Source organism: Diceros bicornis, chromosome 24 (assembly GCF_020826845.1).
Source record: "Diceros bicornis minor isolate mBicDic1 chromosome 24, mDicBic1.mat.cur, whole genome shotgun sequence".
In the NCBI taxonomy this organism is placed as follows: domain Eukaryota; kingdom Metazoa; phylum Chordata; class Mammalia; order Perissodactyla; family Rhinocerotidae; genus Diceros; species Diceros bicornis.
Window position 1 is genome coordinate 39,294,654 of NC_080763.1, and position 16,841 is coordinate 39,311,494.

A 16,841-nucleotide genomic window follows, 5' to 3' on the forward strand; every position below is an offset into this window, starting at 1 on the left:
TGCCCAGAGAGATGGGGCGAGGGGCCCCGGAGGGGTCGGATCTGTGGGATGAGGGCAGTTACAGGGGTACCTGGAGCCCAGGCTGGGCAGCACCGTGTGTGCCAGGGACAGAGACAGGGCGTCAAACCTGTGTCAAGGTATTTGTCAGGTACTTTCCTGAGAGCTGATATGGAAGAAGCAGGAGAGAGCATAAAGGCACTTAGTGCCTGGGTGGGAGATGGGGGAGAGGGGGAAGCGGGTGGTCCAGTGCGGCCGGTCACCAGCAGGTGGGGTGGGTGAGTGTGCCCAAAGGCAAGGCCGGGAGCGAGGCCGCCACTTGGAATCCAATACAACTGCTCGCTTCGCCTCACAGGGCGATCTTCCATGATGCCACACATGGCGTCTCAGCGCAGGAAGGAAGAGCCTGTCTGCCACCGCCCGCTGGTCAGCGGCAATGAGGTTCCACCACACCTCCAGGTGGCCACCCAGGGAGACCCGGGGATCCCACTGTGTCTCATGCTCTGGTGGCAGCAGCAGGACCCAGAGCAGGAGGTGGGAAGCCCACGGGGCCAGCCTGATACTGGCAGGCGGCCGGAGAATACGCTGTTTGTTATGTTGGTCACTAGAGCTGGAACAAGTGGCCAAAAGCCCCAGAGATTCGAAGTGGAGATGGGAAGTGGCCCCTAGGAGAGGTCTGCCACTGTACCTCTGTGCTGCCTGCTCCCCAGTGCCCATACTTGGCAATCCCCTCCTTCCTCCCAGGCTGGCTCTGGTTCCCGTGCCCAGGGCACCTGCGGGAGTCAGCAGAGCCTCACACACAGGCCTGCCTCTCTGCCTCATGCCCTGCTGGGCTCTGGGTTTGCCGCTGTGAGTTTGGCCAGGCTGGGGTGCACGAGAGTGTGTACAAGGCCTGAGGTGTCCCACTGAATCCTCACCAGCAGGAGGACCCACATGGATGACCAGTGTGCAGAGGAGCTCTCACTGTGGCCTGGATGGCAGCCTTTTATTAATGACAGCAATGACAATAGCAGCAATGATGGCTTCCACCCACTGTGTGCCTACCATATATGTTTGTGATACATATATGTGTCACATATGTGTCAAGTTTCGGCAAATGGCAGCTCACGGACTCCCAGGTGGTGGTGGGGGCACTACTGAGATGAAGGCCTCCTGGCTCTTGGGGGAACTTCCACAGCTCCCCTCCACTGCCCTGACCCTGGATGCCTGGGACATGGGCCCGTTCTGCAGACCCCCTGCCCCGAGCTGACCATCCCCCCAGGCTGTGGGCCAGGTTGGGGAATACCCAGCCCCTAGCTCTGGGCATGCAGGGCCCTCCCAATTGCCTCCACTGAGCTAACTTTGAAGTTGTGGGGAACCCAGGTGGGAGTGACGGGGCCCAGCAGCACGCCAACTGTGGGGAGATACACTGGGTTGGGGTTCCCCTTGGTTGTGTCCAGTGGCTGGGTGCTGAAGACACTCAAGTCTGGGTTCAAATCCCAGCCCCACCCATTTCCTGATGTCTGCGTGACCTTGGCTGTCACACTCCATCTCTGACCTGTCTCCTCACTCCTTGGATGGGAGGGATGATGCTGCAGGGGCAACTGCTTTCTCTTTCTACATCTCTTCTGGCTCATCCGACAGGAACCTCTTCCTTCCAGAAGTGCTGGGGAGACGGGTTGCTTCTGGCCAGGCTGGAAAAGGGGACGGGAGGCCCCGGCAGGCAGCTGACACTCCACTCCCTCCAGGGAGCAGGTGAGCCTGGGGTGAGCCTGTGCTCTTTGGGCCTTGTCTGCTTGAGGGCGCAGGGCGGGTCATACATGGTGCTCTGAGCAGTCGGTCAGGTGAGGGGGCACTGCAGACCGACTCTGGAGGGGCTGAGGTCTAGACACGGAGATGGACACAACAGGGGGCCCGACACTGGCCACAGGGTTACCCCATCTCCCCTCCAGCATGGCCCCCTGATTCTCGCTCCCCATGATTCCTATGATCAGTTGTCAAATTAGGGTGACTGAGGGGCCAGCTTGGTGGCGTAGTGGTTAAGTTTTCGTGCTCCGCTTCAGCAGCCTGGGGTTCACGGGTTCGGATCCTGGGTGTAGACCTACACACCACTCATCAAACCATGCTGTGGAGGCGTCCCATGTACAAAATAGAGGAAGACTGGCACAGATGTTAGCTCAGGGCCAATCTTCCTCACCAAAAAAAAAGAAAAAGAAAAAGAAAAATTAGGGTGACTGACTTGTCCTGTTTGCCTGGCCCTTTTTCCTGTTTTAGCCCTGACAGTCCCACTTTTTAGGAAAACCTCCCAGTCTCAGGCACACTGGGACGGTTGGTCACCCTCTTCTCATTTGAGTCAAGATCAAGATGGCCGGGGAGGGGATGAGGGACAGGAATGGTACTTAGAATCCCCATAAATGCTGGCCTTGGGGCATTACGATAAAAGCATCCTGAAACTAGGCAAGTGGAGTACCACGCCCAGTCCTGGGTTTACAGCAGGGCCTCCAGGGAGGATCCCACCCCACACTCAGCCTGCTCTCTCCTTCCCACCCCACACCCGGGGCCAAGCCCCCACCACAAACAACAAGTGACAGCGTCTTTATAAGTATGTTTTTATTGAAAATAAAAAAGGTGTGGAGCTTTCTTCCTCGTATGTAGCACACAGCCCACCCCCAACGCTGCGGTCCTGCTTCCTGTGCAAAGTCTCAGCACAAAATTGACATCAATGGCTTGTGGGTGGACAAGTCGGCACCGATTGTACGTTTGTCCATTGAGACAGAACTCCTAGGAACAAGAGTCATCTTCCCGTGTACACTCAGCACATCGTTAGGAAGGCAGATCTCAGGATATTTACATTCATGCATTACACATCTCACACTACCTGTGCTGTTTAAATCATACTTTGTACAGATTCAGAGAGTACAGTAATTTTGTATATATATATATAGATATCTCTTTAAATATATATATAACTATATATAATATATATGTCTATATTTTTACAGCTATTAGTCTTTCTTCCAAAACTTGCTTTAGAAGCTTCTGAGGAACATCTGAAAACTCTGGGAGATCCTATATGCCATTCTAAAGTTGGGCTCAACTAGGAGACGGTTGAAAAATATCTATTTGAGAAAATGCAGAGCAGGAATGTGCATTTCGTTCTCGACCTCAAGTCCGGACTACTCTGAGGATTGGTCTGTGTTCAGGGGCTCCAGATAGATTCCTTAAATAAAAGTTCTAAGCTCAAATACAAGGCCAGGGTGGTTTTAGGGACGTTTCTGTTGCTTAAGCTAAAAATCTGGTGGGGCTACCTCGCTGGACCTGTGAGAACTGTCTTCTGAATGGCGGGTTCTGAGTTCGGGGGGGTGTTCTCAAGCGAATTCTTTGTCAAAAACTGGGCTCTTCTCTTGGTTTTCATTAACTGGGTGAGAAGAGATTTTACAAACCCAATTTGGGGGAATTTATGCACAAGCATTAGTTTTTCACCGAGTCCTGGTTGTGTCCCCAGGGAAGGGGATACTGGCCCGAGTGTGATGGATGGTTCACTGGTGTTCCTCCAGGGGAGCCTTGCCTGGGGCTGGAGGATTAGGCTAATTGCAAAATCCAAGCCTCCTAGGTTTAAGCCAAGGTCAGAGAAGGTAGGACGGGTGACTTTGTGCAAAGCTGGGTTATGCCCTTTCTTCTTCCATGTCCCTCCAGGCTGGCTGCTCAGCACTCCATGACACTTAGCCAGGATCCCCCCTCTGGCCAAAGGTGCCCTCCCATCACTTCTGAGCCCAGGGTGGCATGTGCTTAGGACCAGGGACCTGCCCAGGTGTCTGTGCAGGAAAGAGGCAGGGGAATCAGCAAGAGACTGCAGGCAGAGGGGGAAAGTGCACTGGGGTGGGGTCTGCCCTGCTGCGGACCCTCACCCTCTAGCCTGTTTGTCACCCAGCTCTGCATCCTTTGGGGAAGTGGAGGGCGTCAACCAAGAGTCTCGTAAAGTGCTCACCAGGTTGGGGGCAATGCTGAAGGTCACTGGTGGCACTGTGCCATGCTAAGGTGCACAGGGAAAGCAAAATCCAAATCCAAACCAAAACCAAGTCCTCATGGAAGGAAAATGGAAAAGAAAACTCTTTCTGGGAGGGTATGCACTGGTCCTGTCCTCAGCCTGTACCCAGTGACCTGGGGGCAGGACCTGGGTTACAGTCACAGCAAACTCACCTTCTCCCCTCTGCTCTCCGAAAGACAGCCGGACACAGACAACTCAGTGGGTGTAAGGACTCTGTGACAATGGATGTCTCAGTTCAGCTCAAATGGGGACGAGTTTTCAGTCTGTCAGTCTCACCTGGATGTGAAAGTCTCACCTGTGGCCCCAACACCCTCCAGAAACCTACACCCTCCAGAGAGCTACACTGGTGGTTTGGCAGGCAGACGGGGTCTACCTAGCTAAGTTCCTACATAGCCAGAAAGTGGAACCATTAAACGTGTCCGGTTCCTTCTGAATAAGTGTGTGGGTGGTGAGGGAACCACAATGTCAGAAGTGTTCTTCCAATCCACCAGGGGATGCAAAACCACAAGGCCACAGTCTCCATGGTCCTAGTGACATGCCCACATGGGAAACAGGCTGGCACACTGGGGTTACCGGGCCTGGAGGGTCCCCTCCTTCCACCCCCTCCCTTCCCTTCATCCACTAACCACTCTCGAGGGGTCAGCATGTTAGAACATAAGACCTCGCACAGGGACATTTAAAGAGAGCCACTGGAAGAATACCACCTCTTTCTGACGAGGGGATGCCTGGGGGCTCTCAGGAGAAGGTCTGAGTACCCGCTCAGGGTCTCAGGGGAGTATCAGGGAGACCTTGCACCAGGCCAGCTCGGCCCAGCCCAGAGTGCCCACAGTGGGTTTGGCATAAGTGGTGGCCTCTGTCGGAGGAGGCAGGGCCTGGCTCACATGGCTGCATTGGTTCCTACGAGGGTCAGGTGTGGGAATGAGTCTAAGAAGAGGCGTAGTGGCCTCTGTCCTTCCCGGGCTCTTGGCCTAGGGTTCCGTGAGTTGTTTTGCCCCTGGAAGGCCAGACACTACCCCAGAGTGTAAACGAGCCCCTCTGTCTGCTCAGTCAGGAGGAAACTCTGCAGGCCGGGCTCACAGCCCTCTGCAGCAGGGAGTCAGGAGTCAGGGGCCCAGAGTTTTGATGGGGACAGGAGGGAGAAGGCGGGCCCTGAAGACTGAAGACAGTCGCAGATGGGGCAATGGACAGATGTGTGGGAAGCACCTTTGAAAGGGGACATCTCAGGGCTGTGCCGATGGCTTCTGTTGGGAATGGCAAGGTCAACGGAGAAGCAGGCAGGCTTCCTGGGCAGGAGAAGAGGTTTTCTGGCAGAGGAGTGGCCCCTGGATCGCCTTTGCTTTGGCTGAAGGGGGATGCCTCCCAGCCCCAGCAGACAGACAGACTCCCTGCCTTTGTCAGAGCAAGTGCTTTACACAGCAGCTGGGTGACAGCAGATGGAACGCAAGACAAGGAAGAGACATGGAGAGCCTCGGGCAGGGGCGCTGCTCCGGGTGCAGCATGCAGGTGAGCCTGGCTCAGCCTGGCGTCTGCACTGCCCTTGCCTGTGGCCTAACCAGGGGCAAGGCTGGGAAGAGGATGGTTTCTCCTTCGGGAGGCTCAAGGCCTGCAAGGCAATGAAGTCCTGGACAAGCCCTGAGGCAGCTCGTGTCCACCTGCCTCCCCGTGTCCACTAGTGCCACCAAGGTGCCCCTCTGGCAGCGGGTCCAGGGCCTGCAGACTCACACCACGGCGCTGTTCACATCCACCCCTTTGCTCTGCGAGGAGGTCATGGGATACTCAGCCACGCTGGTGCCGTTCTCCTCTTTCCTCAGTGGTTTCCTGGGAGGGGGCAGAGAAGCAGGGAAGGAAAGGGAAGGGGAGCGAGGGACATCCATTAGTTATCAATGACTGGCAGGAGGGTATCATGCCCTCCCAGTTAGCCCACCAGGCTCTGTTCTGGGTTGGCATCCTTGGGCTGCTCGTTCTTGAGGAGGTCAACTAGAAGTTGAAAGCGGTCTTAACTAGAGTGACCATAAAATATGTCATGCAAAACAGGGCATAGTTGAATGAAAGAGGGGAGCTACTAATAATGAAGCAGGAAGAACAGGCCAGAATTGGAACTGTTCTGGACAAACCAGAATGTCTGGTCAGCCTAGTGTGATGTATGGTCAGGCTTATGATTGATCCCTTTGATCATGAGCAAACAGACATGAAGATGAATATTTGGGGGTGCAGATGGTTAAAAGAGGAGAGGTGCTAGTGGTTGGATTTTGCAGTCTTGCCTCTGTGTGGTCAAAGGCAAGTGGAAAATGTGATGAAGTGGGTGGCGGTGATAGGAATGCTGGCGTAATGGTGGTAGTGATGGCAGTGGAGGTGACAATGTGATGGTGATGACAGTGGTGATGACAGATGATGGTGGGTTGATGGTGGTGGTAATGGTAATGGTGGTGGAGGTTGTGGTGGTGCTGGTAACGATGGTGGAGATGGAGATGGTGGTGGTGATGATGGAGTTGATGGTGGTTGTGGTAATAGTGGTGGAGGTGGTGGTTATGATAGGGGTGCTAGTGCTAATGGTAATAGTCGTGGTGGTGGTGCAGTTGGTGGCAGTAACAATGGTGGTATTGTGGTGGTGACGATGACGGTGAATTAGTGCACACTAGTGGTTCTCAAACACTTCATGTTGAGCCACTTGAAGCTCATTCCAGAGGCCATTTAACCCCAAGAGACATTCCTCCCACGCACACAGGGGCTCGGGAAGGCTGGGAGGGAGGCTTTGAGAAGGCTCTTGCTCTCTCACCGAGGTTCTGAGGTTCTGAATTTACAGTACGACTTTCTGGCCTGGCTCAAATCCCACCTCCTCTCTTGAGTGGTTCGGGAGGGCTCCAGCCCCACCCTAGGCCTGAGTGGCTACAGCCTACTGATCTAGGCCATAGCTGCTGTTGAGCCCACTCCCACGCCACTGTGCTGTCTCTTGGGTGGGTCTGAGGCCCACGGGGTGTAGCTCAGACACCCCGTGTCCCCAGTAACGCTGGGCTGAGCCTGAACTGGCCTTTGTTGTGTGTTGTCTAAACTGAACATTTATGGTCATTGTTGAAAGCTCGGGGATTGATTGCTTCTGCCTTCTCAAATGTCCTTAGAGCCTCCCTAAACCCTGCGTGAGAAGGGCTGGTACTGGTTACTAGTTTGATGCCTACAGGATAAAGCCCTGCATGAATTAGTTTAGGGGAGGGAGGGTCTGCGAGGGGGTTATCAGTAGTTTCATGGGGTATGATTACCAGGCCTGCTCAGAGACGGCACCCCAAGATCAAATCTATTAACTGTTCCCTTTTCTCTTGCAGCAGAAGTAGCTTACAAAACCCATGAAGAAACTCAGGTGCCCTCGCTTTGGGTGTCAGACCCAGCCACCATGGATTATTCTAGAAATGCGAGATGCAAACCAACACTTCCTCCCATGGTGTCTCACGCTCTGTGTAAAGCACTCTCAGCCACAGATCTTCTTATCCCCTCTCACAATGGTCCTCTGAAGAAGCTAGGCCCGGAGTTAAGAGATTCATTTCATGGCGAAACTGAGGCTTAGGGAGAGCTGTGACTTGCCCGAGGACCTCCAGCTGGCTTGTGGTGGTCCTACCATGTCCTGGCCCAGATATCTTTCTGTTAAATCAGCATTCCCAGCAGGCATTCCCCCCAAATGCGCTCTGTGGTCCAATCAGCTTGGGAAGGCCTTCCTCCACCCTCTTCCTGGAGATTCCCAAAAGTTCTCAAGAGTCCTCCAAGAAGCCTGTCTCATTTTGCTTTAACCCAGCACATTCCATGTTACGGGGCCTGAGATCCCCATTTATGTAGACGGTCACAGACACTTTCTGGAAGCCCCAGGTTTGCAGGGCTCAGATGAGTTGCCTTGTTTGTGATGGGCTTGTAGAAATCACGGACTCTGAGCCGACCTCTGCCCCTAGGCCTTTTCTCCCTGTCTCCTTCATCTCTCCTCCTGTCCCACCCACCCCTTTCCAGGGGCTTCAAGCAGCCCTGACTTTGCTGGGTGGGCTTGATTTCCGACTCAGCAAGTTTGCATGGCCTGGAAAATTGGTGTTGGGGTGCATTTTTTTACAGTGAGACCCTGTGTTGTCCCCACCAGGAGGCCACCAATGGACTTCAGTGAGATTCCTACACTTATCATCAGCATAGGAGAGGGAGAATCGACTTCAGAATCAGGATTCCAGAAAATATTAATGGGCAAAAATCTCTGGGCCCAAACCCACACTGCTTTTCTCCCTAATAAATATTCCATCTTGGGCCAGGTCTGAAAAATCACCTGCAACAGGCCCAGGTCAGGGGACATGAGGCTCAGGGGCCTGCGAGGGTGGGTAATGAAGAAGTGAAGCCGGGAGTCTGCAGCCCCCACAGAAATGGGCACAGGCCGGAGGGCACGGAGATCCGTCCTTTTCAGGGGGAGGGTAGGAATCAGCAGGATTTCTCCTGCCAGAAGAGGAGAGATTTCTAAAGGCAGGCTGCTGGTGGGAGACCCCTAGGCATTCCCAGGGCCTTAGGGGGACCGGCGGCTCAGAGGGCGTGGCAGGAAGCAAGCCTGGCTGGCGGGACAGTGGGGACAGAGAGACAGCCCAGGGCCCAGCTCAGACAGCTCCCAGGCAGCAAAGGACGCAGGGGGTCTGGGCAGGGGCTCCACCCAGCCAAGATGGCACCTGTGGCTAGTGCAGCCCCACACAGGAGCGTTCCAAGAGCCAGGGCATGGCGAGGGGTGAGGGTGGCTGTCCTCAGGGATCTCTTGACAAGTGCACTTGGTCTGCTCCCCTCCTCCTCCCCCGGAGCTGAGCCCCCACACACTCTGCTCCCGAGCCTGTAGCCCCAACCCACTCCCGAAGCCTTTCTGGGCTTCACTGGAGCCCAGCGGAAGCTGGAGATTTACCTACAGCAAGAGACAGCTCTACCTTGCCCCTCCCACTCTGTCTTTCACTAAGCATGCACTTCAGGGTGACACTGCGGAAGTGCTGAGAGGCAGATGTCATGGCTCAGTAAACCCCGGCTCCGCCACATTCTAGCTGTGTGACCTTGGGCAAGCCGATTAACCTCTCTAAGCCTCAGTTTCCTGGTCTTTAAAATGGGCACAATAATGGCTTGTTGGGAGGATTACAAATGTTAATGCCTGCCAAGCGCTTAGATGAGCATCGGGCATACAGTAAGTGCTCCATAAGTGTTTGTTAGCTCTCAGTACTGCTGTTGGAAAGGTGTCAGCGGGGAGCGCCTCCCACTGCTGGCAGCAGCCAGCGTTCACCTGTCGGCACAGACCTCCTACCTAATGTACACCCCGTGGGGCTCAGGAAATGCTAGAGACTTGCTAGGACCCAGGCTGGCCCCACCGTGCTGTGAGCCAGCCAGGGCTGGTCCTGCTAAACCAAAGAAAGGCATTTCTGGCCGGGTGCAGGAAGAGACGGCCACAGACGGCTCCTTACAGGGCATGGTTCCTACAACCAAAAGAAAGGGAGGTGAGCTTTTCCTTGGCCGTGTCCAGGATTCCTGCGGGTCGGAGTGCGGGTTCTCCCACCTGGAGACCTCTCCCCTCGCCCCGGGCCCAGCAGGCAGCAGGCAGCAGGCGCTCCACGTTCTCTGCCTGGAGTGCTGTGCTGACAGCCCCCGCCGCACACACCAGCAGTCACGGGCCCTGCTGACAGCGATGGCACAGGTCCCATCCTCAGCCTGCTGCTCTGCCGGGGAAGCTGGAGGCAAAGAAGAGCTCGGACGATCCTCAGAAAGGACGCCGGCTCGCTTCTTGCCTTGCGCTCCCCACGGAAGTGTCTGCTTTCAGGGAAGTGAAGGTGAAAGGTCTCGACCCCCCTCTTCTGAAGGCATTCATCCTCCCCACCGCCCATCGCGGACACACACACGCACACACACGCACACCACACACCACACATACACAAATACCCATGTACACACACACACGGTTCCACAATGAGATGCCCTGTAGACTGCAGGCTTCTCCAAACCTGGGTCAAGAAGCCAGAAAAAGCCTCTCTGAGCCAGCGAGGGTCAGTGACCGTGAGAAGCAGCAGCCCCACTTCCAGCCCTGAATGCCTCTCGCTCCACCACCCAGGTGCGGGTGAGTCAAGTATGTGGCTGATCTACACCCTCACACTCCAGTCGAGCCGACTGTTCTGACTACCTCCCCAGGGCTTACTCGTTCAGCCGCCTCTGCTGAGCAAGTCGAAGGACGGCGCCTGTGAGTCTCACGGGTTGCGTTCTCCCCGGGGACCCGCTGGCAGGGTAAGGCACCTGCATCTTATTCTGAGAGCAGTGGGGAGCCATCTGAGGCCTCCTTACATCAGGGATTCCATTCTACCCCCTTGCCCTGCCCCAGGACCTTGCCCCAGCATGTCTGGAGAGAGGAGATCAGAGAGGGATGGAGCTTCTTGGTGACAAAAGGAAAAGGTCCCAAGAAGCAGGGACCTGCTTGAGTCTCCTGTCCACCAGCACCGAGCACACCCTCAGTCTGCTTGCCCTTCTGTCAATGACTGGCCTGCAGTGCCACATGCCTGGGCCCCATGGCCCCACAGCACCGAGGACGTCGGGCCGACAAAGCAGCTCACCCCTGCTGCCCGCCTCCTACCGCCAGGACGGAATGTCATCCCCCATCACAGCGGGCGGGTCCCTTGGGAGAACAAATAAGCCCAAAGAAGCATCTGAAGGCAGGTGCCCCAGGCCCTTCTGGGTCCAATCTCTTCTTGGAGGGAGGATTGTGGTGCTGATGATAATGAGAGACACTGTGGCATCTGGGACTCAAAAGAAACCTGCATGTCGGTCCCATCACTGGGGGAAAACCAAACCATAGACAACCTAGAGGACAGCAGCATGGTCCAGGGGAAAGAGCACTGGCCCAGGAGTTAGAAGATTGAATTCTGGTTTGCAATGAAGCACAAGACCCTGCTCCCTGAATCCAGCCAATGTGCCAAAGGAAGTAAGATGGTCTCTGAGCAGCCAAGGCCACGTCTTGATGCTCAAGGGTCGGAGAATACAGTCACACGTCACTTAACAGAAGGGATGTGTTCTGAGAAATGATTTCGTCATTGCGGGAACATTATAGTGTGTACTTACACAAACCTAGATGGTATAGCCACACCTAGGCTGTATGGCCCTAACCTTAGGGGACCACCGTCACACGTGGTCCATCGTTGACTGAAACATCGTTATGCGGTGCATGACTGTACTAACTTTGACTTGGTTCATGGTACAGCCAGACAAGGTGGTCTCCATTTCCAGTCAGAGAGGCTGGATATGGGGGCTGTGGGGGTGGTGCGGTTATAGGTCTATATACGGACAGCATATAGGAGAAGGCACAGGTGGGAGTGGCTGGGTCTCAGCCCCCATCACTGCATTGGCCCCCACCTGGCCCAAGAGGTTGTGGTGCATGAGATACCCCAGTCCAAGACCCCAGGGGTCCAAGATGCATCCTAGGTGAATTTCTTGCTCCCTGAAGTTTGTGGTGAGTTGAAGCTGGATGAAGAGGTTCCACTCTGTCCCGAATCCCTGGGCCCAACCTACCTTTTCTTCCTCCGGCCCCTGCTCTGACCCTGACTGAAGTTCGGAAGAGACCAGGGGGAGAGAGGGCCAGGCTGGTGGGTGCGCCCTGTGGGGGGAGGAGGAGGCAGCAGATGGCCGGGGCTCCTTTGAGGCAGTCAGCCCGAGAGTGTGTCATAAACAGGCAGGAGGGAGGCCGGGCCACTCCGGGCACAGAGAGGGCGCCGCTGAGTCAGCGTGTGTGTACTTGAGCTTGTGTATGGGGAGAAGGCTGAAGGGACGGGGCTTGGAGGGCAGGGAGCACAGATGGCAGAGGGTGGAGGAAACGGAAACCGGTGAAGGAGTGGCGCCATGCATTTAAAACTGGGCCCATGTTATTTATTCTAAAAGCAGATTCTACTCCATTCACCCAAAGGGAGGAAAAAAAAACCCTGAGTCTACTCAAATTCTAAATAGAGTTTGTCAATTTAAAAGGTAGAATCTGGCAAGTCTATGTAAACTGAGGGAGAGCTACTGCTCTAGCCGTCGGGCAGGGGAGAAAGAGCCACACCAGTCCAGAACGCCATGGCAGAGGGGTGGTGGGAGAGCTGGGTCTTGAGTGAGGAGCACGGCTAGAGGGAGCTCCCTGAACACAAGAACCCTCAAAGAACACAGGAGGAGGGCTGGAAATCTCTGACCCGAGTCCCCTCTCTTCCCCATCCAGGTCTGTTTCTTCCCATGACCATGGAGGCTTAGTCTGGCTCAGACACCACACAAAACCCATTTCTACCCTTCCATGGCATTCCACAGCCCCAGGTAACCAGGTCTTCTCTACTTGCCTCACATTCAGTAAGAACTAATCCTCCTCTGGGCCATCCCAAAGCTCCAAAAAGAATGTAAATTCTCGAAAGGAAACTAACCTCACTGACTGATTTGCTATTAGTCTATGATTCAGGAAAGATCTTTGAAAAATTCCATGATGGAGTCAAGCTAAAGAGATGAAGGACTGGAGAGGGAGAGAGCTGAGTGCAGCAAGTTCCCAGAGAGGAGCTCTGTAAGGACCCTACGTCAGCTTGGAAGGCTGTTGGAGAAGACGATCGTAGCCCAACGGCTGTGCAGCAGGCCCAGAGAGCTGCCACCCACCTGGAGAGAAGGACGGAGTCTCCAGACAACCACGGAGCTGGCGGGTCGATCACCCGATGTACAGGACCATATTGAGAGGAGGCACAGCTAACTCCAGGGAAGGAACAAATCACAGCACACCACGTGACTCAGCCGTGAACAAGATTCACATTGGCTACTAAGGGGGAACCTGGCTGGTCACTGAACCCCACACTGGAGATACCCATAGGAAGAGGATGGGAAGAGCGGAGTGTCTTGTGTGTCTGTGCGTAATGTTAGGATGCTGAACCTTCCATCCTCCATAGTGCAATGTCGATGGATGATGTTTAAAATTGAAAGAAAATTTAAATAGAGTATCCGCATCACTTAGAATATGGAGAAAAGTACCAGACGAAACACTCAAAAGTGGTTGCTTCTCAAGAATGCGACTTGGGGGAGAAGGGGGGACAGTTGGGGGGCTGCTGCTTTTCTTCATAGGCTGTGACACATTTGACATTTTAAACTATGTGTATGTATTACTTTGATAACAATAAAAATTAGTTGAAAAGGTGGTAATGGATGCACAAAGCCCCAACCATACTTTCTCACCATAACGCCCCTTGAGAGGCATGCGCAGCACTCCTGGCTCTGGGAGGGGGAAGCAACCCCTCTCCCACCCCCTCCCTTTCTCTCCCCTATTACTCTGAGCTTATTTCTCCTCGTCATAGCAATTCTAGTCTTTTAAAGCAGCTCATTTACTAATTTGCTGGTGTGTGTATTTGGTCTGCTCCGTCCACTAGCGGGAGGACAGCAGGGACTCAGTCTTGTTATCTCTACATCCCCGATGCCTAGTCTAGTCCCCAGCACACAATAGGTGCTCAATAAATGTCTGTGGACCAGCACTGACTCACTGAGCAGCCCGGTGGCAGTCAACGGGTTTTCTAAGGCATCAACAAAGAGACTTGGGCGACCAAAAGTGCCCATGCTACTGGAAGCGGCTCAACCACGAACAGCTGACGAGCGCCAGAGCCCAGCAATAATGCGCGTGCTCCGACACACTCGGGCACGCGCGCACACCCGAGCTCACTCCAGGGAGCAGCATGCTTGCTTATTGTCTGCAATTAACGGTCTGCAGGATGGGCCAAACTGTTCTGCAGCCTTTTATTGGTCTTTCAGCCAATACCTTGTAAATTAGAAGGAAAAGGCTGTCAAGTGACTAAATGGCAAATCGATGGCAGAAGGTGGAGGACCCACGCCATGGATGGCCAAAGGAGGCAAGGAGTTTGGGGGTGGCTTAAGGGAGGGGCTTGGAGGGGGTGGGCGTCACCTCTCCTCAACACAGGGCTCTGCATGCAGGGTGTGGCCCTCAGAGAAGCTGCAAAGCCACTCTATGAGAGCGGCCTCACTCTTGAGGATCCTCAGGCCTGTGGGGCTCCCTCCCTCCAACTGGGGTCTGAGGCCTGGTCCCCCTACCCAGGCAGCGGGCACCCTGCACCTTGGAGCTCTGTCTCGATGACTCACACTGATCATCGCTTGTTTGAGGTCCACATCCCGCCCTGGACCAAGAGGTTCTTTTGTCCTCTCTGCTCAGAGTCTTGGTCTTCCCTTCAGATACTCCTCTCCGATTGTAATACATACATGGTCCTCTAGGGGGTGGTCTGATGAACACCCGCTTCTCTCCCCAGGGGGTGTGTGCAGAGACAGCAGGACTGCGTCTGAAGTACCCACCACAGAAGCGCTGGTGCCAAGCACAGCCCTGACCCCTCACCCAGCCCTTGGCAAGCATTTCGGTCAGCATTTCTGTCTGAGTGGTGGACTGACCTAGCAGCAGTGGTCCTCTGCCATCTTGGGATGGGAAACAAAGGCTCAGGAGCTGCATAGAGACTTGGAGGAGGTTCATTTTACAGATAAGGAAAACTGAGGCCCAGCAAGGGCAGTGATGCACACTGGGCTGGGCTGGGACTGGAACTCAGGGGTCTTGACTTCCAGTCTCGGGTTCCTTTAATAACTCCTTCTATCCTGCTGTCTGATGATAGGTGTGTGCCAGGTGTAGGGGTGAGGAGGAGGCCTGGCAGGGGGCATGAGGGTACGGACGTCTAAGCGCTCTGGGGCCTCATCATCCTGAGGCTGTGGATAAAGGGGCTGTTCACAGCAAACTCAGGGCAATGAGGCCACCGAAATGCCAACTGCATGGGCTCCTCATGGCTGGGGACCCTCTGGAGTTTCGGGTAGTCGATAGGGGGCCTTGCACACGCTAGTTCCTCTGTAAGCAATGCCCCTTCTCAGCCCCCCTGGCCTGGTTAATGCCCGGCCCCCTCTAAGAAACCTCTTGGGGCCCAGGTCTGGGTGAGGCGCCCCCTCCTCTGGGCTCCCCCACCTTGGAGCCCCCAGAGCCCGTACTGCCCAGCACAAAGCTGGGACTTGGGGAACGTCTGCTGAGTCACAGGATGATCTTTGAGTCATTGGGTCTGTGTAGGAAGCTTGGATTAGACCCCATCACCTGCCAAGGTCAAGGCCCAGCGCCAAGGTTAAGGCCCAGTGAGGGCACTGCGGGGCACTCCTTCTGCACCTGCTTCTCATTCTCCTCCCATCCCTGCAGATGCCAAGCTGGCATCTCCAGATTTGCCTCCTTCCTACCTCAGCTGACTCTAGAACCATCCTCCCAGCAATCTGGCTCCGAAAGCCTGTGTTGTGGCCATTCACAAAGATCTCTCGGAAATCCTCCCCTAGGACTCCAGGCTGTGAGAGTTTTAAAAAAAGCAGAGTTTATCACTGAATTTTCCTTTTAATGGTTTAACAGTGACATGTAATGCTTTTGTTTCCCGAGAGAAAAGGCGGGTTTCAGATGAATTATTAACCAGTAAGAATTGGCCGTGAGCAAGACATCCTCCATTTACTCTGGAGAGAAATGCAGACGGACAGCTGGCTTGCACAAGGCTATCTCTTACAGCTCCCAGCAGACGTCAGGGGGGGAGCAGAGAGGGTCACTTTGCTCTCCCACACCGGGGTGTAACTTCTGCTGCCACCTTCTTGCTCCGCCAAGGGTTGAGGCCTCCCTCCCCACTCAGGCCTCCTTCCAGGCCGGGTCTGGGAGCCCTGGCCTCTATTTCTGCCTCTGCTTGACTGTGAGCAGAGCCCCCTCCTGTCACTGAATATGTGTTCCCGGGTGCTAGGACGCCCTCTCTGGATTATGACGGTTTTGAGGGCAGAGGGCTGGATCCTGGACCAGAGGAGGATGCTGATCATGATGCTGGGGCAGAAGAGGGACTGGGCGGCAGTCTCCATTTACCACCCCCATCCACCCTGTGCCCTACAACTCATTGCATCTCCTGGGCTCCCGTTTCTTGGGTTTGGCCAGTGGGAGGCACTTGAGGGAGACCAGAAGGCAGGGAGTGAGGTTGGGGCGTTTCCTCCCTCTTCCTTCCTGTTTTGGGGCTGCATCTCTGGCAGTTCCAACCACAGCTCCTGCTGAGCGGCCCCTCCTGTGAAGCTCTCTAGGTTCCGATGGCACTATTTCTTCCCTTGCCTGTTGTCCTAGGGGTGCTAACCACTCTCACTGCTGCTAGAGCTCCCGAAGCCTTCACAGGCTTCATTTGCTCCTTTCACCTGCCCACATCCCTGAAAGGAGCCCCGCCCACACCCCTGTTGGAAGCCCCGCCCACATCCCCTGGAGGGAGCCCCGCCCACACCCCCTGGAGGGAGCCCAGCCCGCAGCCCCTGCAGGATGCTCCGCCCACACCCCCTGGAAAAGAGCTCCACTCATGCCTCTGGAAAGAAGCCCCACCCACACTCCAGGAAGGGATCAACCGAGCCATCTGGGGTGAGTTCTATTTCTTTCCAGGACGGACCCAGGAACCACGAGCTCAGAGCCTGTGGAAGGGGACAAAGGGGGGACAGGAGGCCCCTGCGGCTGCTCTGAAGGGAGGCGAGGGTGGCTCCAACACACTCCTTCCTTGGAGACCCCCAGCCCCACTGAAACAAAGCCCGCACGCCACAGCTGGGGACACCGCCGCAGTGGGATATTAGTGTGAGTTTGCTCTGCTGGTATGTCCCCTCGCCCTCCTGCCGTTGAAGCAGGCAGCAGGCTTCTTCAGGAGAGGTTTGGGGCAGAGGGAGGCAGGAGTGACTTTGTGTGTCTTTTGGAAGAGCCTGAGCTTATCAAAAAGATGATGCTGCCTGTCTCTGAGGGAAAGGGGGGTGGTCCTTGTGGGGGGACTCGTGCCCCACTCTC

At 55.2% G+C, this 16,841-nt stretch overlaps 1 protein-coding gene across 2 annotated transcripts in view; it reads right to left on the minus strand.

Moving 5' to 3' along the window:
• Positions 1–2,571: 2,571 nt before the first annotated feature.
• PRIMA1 (proline rich membrane anchor 1) overlaps positions 2,572–16,841 on the minus strand; it is a 62,860-nt gene continuing 48,590 nt past the window's right edge. For both annotated transcript variants that reach the window (XM_058567606.1, XM_058567605.1), the window contains exon 5: positions 2,572–5,842. In XM_058567606.1, the coding sequence (XP_058423589.1) occupies positions 5,743–5,842 (100 nt within the window). In that variant the 3' untranslated portion in view covers positions 2,572–5,742. The remainder of the gene's footprint in view (positions 5,843–16,841) is intronic.